Consider the following 12,276-nt stretch of genomic DNA (forward strand, 5'->3'; position numbering starts at 1 on the left):
ATCAAGTGGGCTTCATCCCTGGGATGCAAGGCTGGTTCAACATAACGCAAATCAATAAATGTAATCCAGCATATAAACAGAACCAAAGACAAAAACCACATGATTATCTCAATAGATGCAGAAAAGGCCTTTGACAAAATTCAACAACCCTTCATGCTAAAAACTCTCAATTAATTAGGTATTGATGGGACGTATCTCAAAATAATAAGAGCTATCTATGACAAACCCACAGCCAATATCATACTGAATGGGCAAAAACTGGAAGCATTCCCTTTGAAAACTGGCACAAGACAGGGATGCCCTCTCTCACCACTGCTATTCAACATAGTGCTGGAAGTTCTGGCCAGAGCAATCAGGCAGGAGAAGGAAATAAAGGGTATTCAATTAGGAAATTGTACTTTTTAAATGTAGTTTTAGAAAGTAACATTTATGAGATTTTTTTTAAATACAGAAAAGTATAAAAAATAAAAGTAGCCTATGCATCCACCAGCCAGATAAGTCGTTCCTCTTTTCAATTTTTTGTAGAGATGAGGTCTCGCCATGTTGCCCAGGCTGGTCCGAACTCCTGGCCTCAAGTCATCCTCCCACCTCAGCCTCCCAAAGAGCTATGAGGCCGAAGTGGGAGGATCGCTTGAGGCCGGGAGTTCAAGACCAGCCTGAGCAACATGGCAAAACCCCATCCATACAAAAGTTAGCCAGGCATGGTGGCATACACCTTTAGCCCCAGCTACTTGGGAAGCTGAGGTGGGAGAATGGCTTGAGCCTGGGAGGTCAAGGCTGCAGTGAGCTGAGATCACGCCACTGCACTCCAGCCTGGGTGACAGAGTGAGACCCTGTCTCAAAAAGATATTCATACACATGGTTAGCAAATCCAAGAGTATAGAAGAAAATAAAATCAAGAGTAAATGTCTCTTTTCTTATCTACTTTGTAAACATGTTGTTTACGATTTTTGTATCTTGTCTCCTTGAGAAATTTCAGAGAGAGAGAGAAATCAGGAAAATTTTTGAGCACACCATATAATATTGATTCTAATAGCATATCATTATAAATACAAACCTTATAGTAACATATACAGTCTCAAAATAAAAACAGTTCCTCCTTCTGAGGAATGGAATAGAATTTATTAGCTTCCATTTCCTAAACCAGGAAATAATGTACTAGTAACTGTTGACACTTACAGAATTGGCCATTTGTTGATATGCCCCTGGATTAAAACTTGCATTTGGCAGATGCCTCAGCTACTCTGATAAAGTTAAAGGTTTGCTAAATCTTTAAAAGCTAAATCAGGAGTTCTAAGAGAAGTTTTCAACTTTCCTACTGGTAACATGTGTCCAGCATCCAAAGTTGCCTGTGCACTGGCAAATTTCTTGCCTTACCGTAATGCCAGTGTCATTTTCTGAGACAGACTAACGCATACATTTATTGAATCCTACTATGTGCCAGGGTGAGTAAGAAATTTCCTCTGTCCTCAGTGCATTCACAGTGTAGCAGGGGAAGCAGACACTGCATTACCAACAACCTGTAACATATATTGCTGTTAAAATAGAAGTATGAGCAACGTATTATGGAACCACAGATGGGAAGTGATTAATTTATACTGGAAAGCCAGGGAAGGCTTCACAGAGAAGGCGCTGGACAAGTCACCTGACCTTGCGGGAGGCGGAGGAATGTGCCAAGGAGAGAAGGCACATTGGGCAGAGCACAGTGCTGGTCAGAGACATGGGCAGAAGAGCTCACGGCAGGTCTAGAGAATTTGGGGTCAGCCTTTTGTAGCAGCAGCACATGCGGAGAGAAGGAGCAGAGGCTGGAAGGGTGGGTTCCCAGGCCAGTTGCTGAAGGCTGACCTTAGTGGTCATGCCGAGGAGCTTGCCTCTCCTGTAGGTGGGAGTGAGATTGTGAGGAAGAGGATCCCACTCAAAATTCCTCATGAAAAATAAACCTTGACAGCAGCAGGTAGAGAGACTGAAGGCAGGAAACCAGTTAGGCCATGGGGTAGTCCAAGTAGAAGGTGGAGAGGCCTGAACACAGTGGCCGTAACGATGACTGGAAGAGGACAGATTGGAGAGGCATTTAGGAGGCAGCGTCAGTGGATCCCTCAACTGCTAAATTGGAATCTGAGTGAGGAGGAGGGTTGTGAGTGGCTCCGGGCTCCTTGCCTGTCTGGTTGATGGGGATGCCATCAGCTGAGGCTGGGAGTGCTGAAGAGCAAAGGTTGGAGAAGGAGCATCTCCCCAGTGGACGTGTTGAGGTGCCCTGAAGAGGGCCTGGCACTCAGAGCGACACTGGGCCCAGACCAGGGAGTCAGGGCCATAGGTGGACCTGGGGTGGGTAACGCCTAGGGGTAGAGGAGCCTGTTCCAGGAGCACTGAGTCAGGCGTATCAGAATGCTTCTGATTTTGAAATGACTCCAGAGGGAGTAGAATCAGGTATATAAATGAGTTAATATTGAAAGAAAAAAAAAAAAAAGAGCAGGAGGAAAATTAAGTAGAGTGGCTGAAACAGTTACTTGGCAGATTTCTCCCTGAGAGAAGTTGGTCATGAGTCTGTTTTCCATGTGGCCTTCTAGAGAGATATCTCTCTCCAATCTGCTGATGAGAGGATGTGTGGGGGAAGGAGGGGTCATCCCCACAGGTTTGGGATAACTGGGCACCTGTTCTCAACAGAAGAGCCACCATTAACTGTGGATCTCTTCTGTGTGGGGCACATAGATTAGCTCACACCATCACGGTGGCCCCACAGAGTAGACCCATGGGGTTCTACACATCAAGATGGGGAAGCTCTAGGCAAAGAGAGAGGCGGAAACGACTGGCATCAGAGCAGCTGGCTCCCCTGCGAGGCTGCAGCATGGCTTGGGAGGACGTTGTGACCTGCCCCAGAGGAGGCCTGAGGCTGCTGTTGATGGTACTACGGCTGCTATTGAGAATGCCCCGTGGTTCGTGGTTTATGGATGTCATTAGTGACGGTGGGTTCTACTAAGGCGGCACTGGCTCCTGGCAGATTCACCCACTCTTAGCACCTGTCATCTTGGAAAGGGGTGTAAGCTGGTGCTGCAGCCTTCCCTTCTCTCAGAAGAAACTTTCTGACACTGAGCCCCAAGGCCAGAGTATCCTCTTCTCTCCTTAAAGGGGACTTAGAACTTTTTTCTTTCTTCTTTTCTTTTTTTTTTTTCTTTTTAATAGAGATGGGGGCCTCACTATGTGGCCCAGGATGGTCTCAAACTCCTGGGCTCCAGCCATCCTCCCGCCTCAGCTTCCCAAAGTGCTGGGATTATAGGTGGGAGCCACCATGCTCTGCCCCAAGAGTTGAAACTTTTAACCGAGGTTTAAGAATAGTATAAAAATCATATTTTTTAAATAGAATCAATTATAGTATCTACAGCAACCTAAAATGTGTCAACTGAATACTGAGGTGACTTCTCAAGGTCTCAGATTGGAAGGATAAAGCTTATCCGATGCTGTGTGTTTCTGGCTGCATTTTTTTGCTCCCCTTTCCTCTCAGTTAATAACAGATCAGAGAACAGAAGGAGTGTGCTCAGGGCCACCTGAGACCATGGTGGCCTTCTTCCCTCGAGGTTTTTCCAACAGTCACTCGTTTGTGGACCAAAAGCAGGCCTTGCGGGATGCTTGATTCTAAGGGCAGTGAAGAGAGCCAGGGTTTCAGACTACGAAGCAGTGTGAGCACCTCAAGGAACCTTAAGTGAGGCAAAGGAAAGCCTGGGAGAACTAGGCCAGGGAGGGGGAATTGCCTGTGGCTTTAGGGAAAGGGAACGGAAGAAGGTGCAGCTGGGCAGAGGGGAGGGTGTGGAGCGTGCCGCGTTTGCCAGGCTTCTTTTACCACCCTGAGTTTTGCTGCTTCTCTCACAGAGTGACAAGTTTGGTATCAGGCTCCATTAGATAAGGGGTCTGGTCTGGAGCTATTTAATTATTCTTTGATGTGTTTGGCAGATTTTGTAAAAAAAGAAAAAGAAAAAATTAAATTAAAATTAATAATAATAACGATGATGATGGAACCCAAAGCCCTGGCCATTGTGGGATGCAGGAAAGCCGCAGGAGGATGATGGGGCCAGAGCTGTGGCCGCCTGGTCCCTGGGGTCACTGCCCAGTTCCAGCTGTGGCCTCACTCTCTCCCTTCTCCTTCCTTCAGCCAGACCCTTGGCTCTGATCTGCTTTTGATTTGAAAGGACTTTAGAACATTTCACGCACAATTTCCAAAAATATGTTATTATCAGTAGCAGCTTCGGGGCATGCACAGGGTCCTGGACTTACAGGACAGAGATCCGTGTGGAGTGACAGCACTGCCTTCCTCCACTTACCTTTCTGTATGGACATGAATTCCTTGACCTCCATGCTCACTTTGTGAAGAAAACTGGCAGGGATTACCCTCTCCATCAGAGAGATGAAGGAGTCTGGGCTACCAAGAAAGCAGCGGACTTGGCCAGAGTCAGCCAGCGGGCTGGGCTTTCCTGCCGGCTCGGCCTGTGTTTCCTTCGCTGTGCTCTCTACTTTTCCGGAGGGCGTCCCAGCTCAGAGTCACCCCTCCTCCAGAAGTGGTTCTGTCCTGATGGAGGACTTGAACCATCCGGGGCATCTTGGAAAAGAGTCTGTTTTAAAGCCTATAGAAGTGTTCTGGGATGGAAAGCACACTAGTCATGTCGGCCACTCTGGCCTGGGTGTGAGAGCATCTGCCTGGATGGGAAGCCCTTGGCTGACATGTAAATGTCAGCTATGTCGAGTGCCTAATGTGGTGGCGCTGGGGGCTGGGGGCTGGGCATTGAGGTGGAAGTGCCTGTGCTGTGCTCACCTAGAGGAAAGAACCTCAAATCTCAGTTGGATTTTTCATGCACATTCCTGCTGTCATCCCAATCATGGTGACCAACTTTGGAGTCTCCTTGGAGAGCCTGTGACGGCCTCAGTGGCTGCGCACCAGGCCCACCGATGCTCAGGGGTGTAGGCTGCTCCAGGGTCTCAGCTCGGGTCCCCACCGGTTCTGGCTGGCACTGTGTCACCTCTTCTCTGTGTCAGGATCATTTTTATCCCTCTCTGTCTGTCTTTCTGTCTTTCCCCGTGCCCTCCTTTCTTCCCTGGACCAGCTATTTCAGATTCCATTCAACTCTTTTCAGTGATGCTGCTGCTCTCAATGCTGTTAGAGCGCAAGATGTGAGAATGTCTGTGCTGAGTGGCCTGTACACTGAAGGCTGTGGGTCTGTCTAATTTTGGCATTGAGACTTTACAAGTCTACATTCTTGGCATTGCCAACCAGTTAGAATAGAACAATAAACCCCAGTTTTTGTCATGGGCGTCTGTAATTAAAATGGCAACTGGAATAAGGCAGTCACTGAGTGCTGACGGGGTGGCCAACTCTGTGGGGTGCTCAGGGAGACACGGGGCTGTGAGATACGGACCTCACTTACAGAGCTCACTTCGTAGTCAGAGAGCAAAGAGACTTATCCAGGACACGTGGAAAGAACGAGTTTGTGCTTGGCCGTGCTTTGGGGGCCATCACAATTAAATGCTCAAAAGTGGAGGAGAGGCTGGAGTATATGGGGGATGCTTCACAGAGAAGTTAGAACCTGTGATCCTTGCGGGGAGGGGGATGGGATTTAGAGAAGTTGAGAGAGCAGGTGTGCATCCTGCACGGACCCCAAGTGAGCGAGGGCCCGGCAGCCTGTTCCCCTCGACAGGCAGGTCACCTCCTACCCCCAGGCTTCTGCCTCCTTCAGAGGACCTGGGAACAACGCCGTTCTGGACCCAGGTTTCAGAACACTTCCAGGTGGAGCCTGGCTCTGAGCAATTCAGTTTGCCAGAGGGAGCTTGACCGCCACTCTGTCGTCAGCCTTTAGTATTCCTGCCACCGTCCATCCTTGTCTGCTGTCCCTGGACTCTGCAGCCCCATTGTGAAGGGCTGTCACAAGATGCAGGGGAGGCAGCCAGGCCGGGGGGAACTGTCACGCTGTTCCCAAGGTTCACTGCTCTTCATTCAGTGGCCAGAGAGGTTTGATGTGCATAAATTTCCACTTTAAATGTGTGAGCTCCATGATAGAGGAATTCAATTTTTTCGGAGTGGCCCTAAAGCTCCTGAAGTAACAACTAGAAGTTTCCAAAAGGAAGATGACAGCTTTACCTAAGAAAGCGTTTTCTGACTCTTCGAGTTTTCTGAACATGAAGTGGATAGGGGAGTGCCCTGTCCCTGGAGGTGCTGAGCTTAGAGAGGGAGGAAGCGGATGTGGGAGTACAGGTGTTTTAACGCCAGGCTGTCTCTTCATGGCGTGCCGTTTGATGAACCTGTTTAATTCTGCTTTTTCCTCCTCAGCTTTCAGCGCCCCCAGCCATGTCTTCTCGCCCCTTCATGTTTCCCTCCCCTCTGCCAGGCAGTTCACTTTCTCAGCTGCTCCTTCAGTTTCACATTGAAAGGCACTGTGTTTTCTGTTTTGTCCAATAGAATATTGTTACAGTTTTCTGTAAGCTTTAAGCTATCCAAAAATGCCCACAGAAAAATAACAACAAACACCCCACAAGATACAATTTCAGGATATAAAAGTATTTCTATTGTTGAAATTGTTGGTGGTCATCATTAGCTGACGTTTATCCAGCACCCCATCGAGGGGTGTGGGGTGCCGTGGCCGTGGGCGTCACAACAGCCCCCTGAGGCCAGGCCCACTTTTGTTCCTAATTTACAAAAGTGGAAGCTGAAGCTCAGCGTGATTAAGCCACCTGCCCAAGGTGTAGTGAGCAAGGGGGTCGGGATTCGCACTCAGGCCCTGGGGCCACAGAGCCCGCAGTGGGCCTCCCCCTGATGCTGGGCGAAGCCCCAGGTGTCACTCCTGTGTTCCCGTCTCGCTTTGCAGCTTCATCGCTGTGGAGAACATTGACAGCTACTGCGTGCTCATCTCCTCCAAAGCTGTTTACTTCCTGAAAAGTGGAGACTACGTGGATCGAGAAGCCATTTTCCTAGAAGTCAAATACGATGACCTCTACCACTGCCTTGTCTCCAAAGACCATGGGAAGGTGTATGTGCAGGTGACCAAGAAAGCCGTGAGCACGAGCAGTGGAGTGTCCATCCCCGGCCCCTCCCACCAGAAGCCCATGGTGAGTGCCCGGCTGTTCTCAGGCTCCTGAGGGGCGGGGCCAGGGCCTCGATGCCTCCGCCCTGCTTCCCCCTCCTCAGCAGGAGCTCATTTAGGAGGTTCAGGCTGGGCCCTTCCCAGGAGTGCTGCCTCTCAGTCCTGAACATGAGAGGGGCCCAGGGTATGTTCCTGGGGTGATGCTGCCCTCCCAGCTGGCCCATGGGTGACCCTGGGAACGTTAACTGCCTCACAACGTTTGTGCCTCAGTTACCCATAGATGTAGTGAGGGTAACAATACTTAACTCTCGTTGGTGATAAGGAACAGCTAACACAACACACAGGGTTTTTCTGCTCCCAAAATGGGATTCTTCAGTGCACCGAATCGAAGAAAGCGCTGGAGCTCACTCACGCTGGCTTCTCCATTGTTTCTCCTTAATGGTGGAAACCATAACTTTTGTTCTAGTAGCATCTAGCATGCTCAATAAGTACTTGTAAATAAAAGTTATATTTTGCCTGCAAAGGGGACAAGGTCTTGTTATGACAAGGCTTTTAAATAATAAAGCTCCTGCGAATAGCTAACGTTCCTGGAGGGCTGGCTGTCTTGTGGGTTGTCTGATCACTGTGTTGCTGTCATCCCCTCCTCACTATTGGTCATGGCAGGTGATTCGTTCAAGGCTACAAGCTGACCTTGAGGAGCCGGGGTTCAAATCCAAGTGGCTTGGCACCAGAGCTGGCTGCAGAGCCCCTCTCGGATCTGTCTCTGGCCAGTCGACCCTGGTGGTTTGCCATGACACCCAGGTGTTAGTCCTGCTCATTCTCACCCAGTATACCCGGATTTTGAAGCTTGCATTCAAGAATGATACGTTAATCAAAAGGGCCTGCCCACCTCTGCTCTCTCTACGGATCGGAAATAGCACCAGCCTTATTGGGCCTCTCTCCTCCAGAGTCCTTTGGCCTCCCCCTGCTAAGGAATGCACTTGGGCCTGTTTGGGCTTGTGTAAGGCTTCCCTGGGGTCATTGGCTTAAGTTAGAGCTGGCTAATGAAGAGGGCGAGCACCTCAAAGTGTGAGTATTTCTCCAGATCCCTTCACTGTAGCAGGTGGGCAGCCTCGCCCACTATACTTCTGCCCCTTTCAAAGCAGGTGGGCAGAGAGGTGTTTGTGGTAAGAAAGACCTAGAGGCTTTTGTTCGCTGATTCTTCTTCCTTCATCAGCCGTTACCAGACCTTAGATGTGAATCCCACATTCTTGCTCTTGGTCTTACCTCTGCAGATCAGTTATGGCCGGTGGGGGGAGGTCCCAAATGTCAGGTGAGTATGGGTTGGCTGTACAGTCCTGGGGAATGTTTAAAAAGACAGACTGGCCAGGCACGGTGGCTCATGCCTGTAATCCCAGCACTTTGGGAGGCCGAGGCGGGTGGATCACGAGGTCAGGAGTTCGAGACCATCCTGGCTAACACGGTGAAACCCCATCTCTACCAAAAAAAAAAAAAAAAAAAAATTGTTAGCCAGGCACATGCCTGTAGTCCCAGCTACTTGGGAGGCTGAGGCAGGAGAATCGCTTGAACCCGGGAGGCGGAGGTTGCAGTGAGCCAAGATTGCGCCTGGGCAACAGAGACTCTGTCTCAAAAAAAAAAAAAAAATTGCAGGGACCCACCCCAGACTTGTGAGTGCAAGTGAAGTAGGAGCAGCCCCGGCCATCACTGTTTCTTTGACGTGTACATCCCATCCTGAGACGCAGCTGGGCTGGAAGCCGCCGCCTGGGTGGATCTGATTCCTGGGTTTCCCCATCCTGGGGACAGGTGACCCATCCTGTTCTCCTCCTTAGGTCCACGTGAAATCTGAGGTCCTCGCTGTCAAGTTGTCACAAGAAATAAACTACGCAAAGAGCCTCTACTATGAACAGCAGCTTATGTTAAGACTCAGCGAAAACCGAGAGCAGCTGGAGTTGGACTCCTGAAGCCCCGCTGCCGAGACGGGCGCTCCCGACACAGCGCAGACCCACCAGGAGGAAAGAGGCCCAGCTCTCGGCTGACGTTAGAGGCAGAACCGGAGTCGGGTTTGGGGAAGTTGTCAAGGAATGAGGGAAAGTAAATCCTCATGAGGAAAAGTATAAATGGAAATTGTATTAATTTGTGAGGCAGGGAGTTATTTTAGATTATGTGAAATAATTTTTAAAGGTATTGGTTAAATAACGTTTAAAAACATGTACTGAGATGAATCTAATTTTTAGATTGCCCTGTATTTTGTTAACATGTATATATGTACAACAGTGTGTTTGTAAATATATAGGAACGTTTCTGAACAGGGCCTGTGCTATGTGTAAAGGTTTGTTAACTGTAAAGTAATATAAAACTATATTGGATCTTCTATTGCACTAATTCTAGATGTCTAATTCAGGATACTATCTATAGAAGGGCATTCTTAAAAGTTAAAGAATGTTATGTCTTAGTTTTGGAGACTAAAGTATTCCCAGTAAAGTGGGTTGAGGTGAGGGCTGTGGTCCTGAAAGGGACGCCTTTGACATCGTGGCTGTCCAGTTGGGCCGTGAGCTGTGGCACCCAGGACTGGCGCTGGCCCTTCGGAAGGATCTAGGAGAGGGACTTGGGAGCCCACTTTTAATTTCTCACCCCCATTTTACAAAGAGTGCTTAGATTCTCGCAAATTATGTTGTAAGTTATCCATTTGGCTTTTTCCTAACTAGTCTTACCAAACTTAGGGGGAAACCTGTGCTCCATTACCACACGTGTGCAAGTCAGCATTGTAAGTTTTCTCAGGTTATTATTAGAGAGGCTGGAAACATTGGTAAACTCTGTTGATTGAGAAGGAGAAAAAAAATCCCATTGAACTATTGCAACAAATCAGAAATCCACATAAGAGTGCTCTCCTGCCTGGGCAGCAACAACCAAGAACAAAGCCCCGGGACTGTTTTCTTTTTAATAAAGCCACAGGCAGGCATCGCAGCTCCACAGCCCGAGGAGACACAGGATGGAAACCCCAGGATGAGAAGGGAGCAGGGAGAGTTCCAGAAAGGGGGATGAAATAGGAGTATTAAAAAGCTGCGTTGGTAAGCTTTTCGTGGAACCAAGATTTGACGAAGACATCTCTTATCCTTGGTTTTAAATTCCTACTGGGAGCAAGGCCTGGTATGAGCGCCCTGGGTCTTGTTTTTGGTGTTTTCGCTTTTCTGTAAGGATTAAGCAGATAGGGAGAAGGGAAAAAGGGCCTCACTTTAGAATGAATGAGTCACCTTGTGATTTTTAAATTTTTATTTTAATAAAGCTAATCAATTTCCACAACCTTGTCACATGTAGCTGAGTCTGGGATGACTCAGTGGATCAGTGGATGCGTGGAAGGTTTTGGTGTTTATAACTCATGACCCAAATCCTTCCAAGACACAAATGAAGCTAATCTTCTTCCCCTCCCTTTCCTCTCCTACTTCCCCTCTGTGTCTCTGTGTCTGTGTGTGTGTGTGTGTGTGTGTGTGTGTGTGTGTGTGTGTGTGTGTACGCATGCAGAGAGGAAGGAAGGGAGCTTTAGCACAAGTAGCTACATAGTGTTCAAGGATCAGCTTTCTTGAACTCCGAGGCTTGGTTGCCTTTGCTGAACTCCAAGTTAGTGGATTGCAGAATTGAAACTTGGCTTTTGCGGCACTGGGTGAGTTTTAGTTTGTGTGCGTCTTGCTGGGGGGTGGTCATGATTGTATCAGTACTCATGCACTGCACAAGATGGCAGCAGGATACAGCCAAGTGGCAGCTCCTCCGCAGCTTCCTCCTCAGCCTCCCTCTTTGCACCCCCACAAGTTTGGCTTGTGGTTTTTGTCATCAGTAACCCACTGCCTGAGATCATGATCTCTTAAAAGATGAGACTCTTGGAAGGGTTGATTGTATGCGTCAGTGAGCCTTCTATCACCTTCTGGAACAAAGTCACTTGAAATCTCTTGATGAGATTAAGGAGTTTAGTGTTACTAAGAAAATCTGCTTTGGGCCGCAGCAGTGCTGGGTGTTCTCAGACCTGACTGAGGAAGTTAGCTATGGGCTGCCCTGTGGCCTGGTGCTTCAGGAGGAATCCAGAGAAGTGTTCAGATGCCCCCCTTGGGCTCCTTTCTAATTTTAATCAGCTCTTTAAATAGCTGCCCATCTCCTGTGATTGCACAACCAAGCACTTTGACATTTGCACCTTAGGAGAGGCAGATGTTAAAATGGAATCCAAAGACCATCTAGGGCGGGGCTGGGTGGGAGATGGGAGGGCCAACTGCGAGCTGCTCCACTTCTCAGCTCTCCCCTGCCCTGCAGCCCTGGGCCAGACAAGGCCAGAAGGTTTCAGGGGCATTTGACATCCCGTCCTGGTTCTCACCAGGAAAACATCTAAAGCTTTGGAGGAAACAGGCCCTGCCCCTGGCTCCTTAAATGCCCCGTCTCTTTGTAAACTGATATGCAGCCAGCAATGCCTAAGACTTTGTTAAGATCATTTATGCTGCTTTTCTTTCTGCCTCAAACACACAGTTCATCTCTGAGGAAAGTAAAATAAGTGGAATAAGAGTAAATTGGGTAAGGAGATATCCAAAGCTACCCAGTCCCTTGACCCAGCACAGTTGGCCGACCCGTGTCACTCCCTGGCTGTCGCTGCTTCTCTGTGCTCACTGAAGGGTGAGCCAGGCCAGTGCTTCCCCAGCCCCTGGGCCTGGTCACTACACAGTGGAAAACAGGCAAGCGGCCCCTTCCCCAAATCCCCGAGTGTCTTGCTGCTTGGTGGGTACTCATCGCAACGTTCTGAAGGCTCCAGGGCCACTTTGTTTGTAAGTATGATCTGTGCCTCAAAATACCATAGTAGCTGCTTGATAAAATTCTAAAAATAAAATATCTGGTTCTCTGTTATGTAAACACTATTACAGTCACCAGTGTGTGAAGACTCTTGAGTCTGGTTCTCATATCAGAATCATCATTTTTCTTCCTGTGGAATAAAATGCTCTGTGGACTTCCCAGACTTGTTCTTTTGTTTTCTTCTGGTCTCTTGGTGATCCACAGCTTCTAGAGCTATCACCAGTGACAAATACCAAACATAGTATGATGTTCACAATAAAATGTGGCCTCTCCCCCCAAGCCTGGGGAAGCACCCCCACACCTTAACCAGTCTCAGCCTCCCAAGAGGAAGTGGCAGTCTCCGTGCTACACTGGCTGCTGCTCAGTCCACTCTGAGGTTCCTAGTCCAAGC

At 48.6% G+C, this 12,276-nt stretch overlaps 1 protein-coding gene and 1 non-coding gene across 8 annotated transcripts in view; both read left to right on the forward strand.

Annotated features, from left to right (window-relative positions):
- VPS13D (vacuolar protein sorting 13 homolog D) overlaps nucleotides 1-12,048 on the forward strand; it is a 284,007-nt gene extending 271,959 nt beyond the window's left edge. For all 7 annotated transcript variants that reach the window (XM_032758968.2, XM_032758969.2, XM_032758970.2 and 4 more), the window contains 2 exons: nucleotides 6,846-7,086; nucleotides 8,891-12,048. In XM_032758968.2, the coding sequence (XP_032614859.1) occupies nucleotides 6,846-7,086; nucleotides 8,891-9,022 (373 nt within the window). In that variant the 3' untranslated portion in view covers nucleotides 9,023-12,048. The remainder of the gene's footprint in view (nucleotides 1-6,845; nucleotides 7,087-8,890) is intronic.
- On the forward strand, nucleotides 7,239-7,391 carry LOC116814048 (small nucleolar RNA ACA59). Its single transcript, XR_004371146.1, has one exon. It is a non-coding gene; the product is annotated as a small nucleolar RNA ACA59 (small nucleolar RNA).
- Nucleotides 12,049-12,276: the final 228 nt, after the last annotated feature.

Source organism: Hylobates moloch, unplaced genomic scaffold (genome assembly GCF_009828535.3).
Source record: "Hylobates moloch isolate HMO894 unplaced genomic scaffold, HMol_V3 SCAFFOLD_9, whole genome shotgun sequence".
NCBI classification, from domain to species: domain Eukaryota; kingdom Metazoa; phylum Chordata; class Mammalia; order Primates; family Hylobatidae; genus Hylobates; species Hylobates moloch.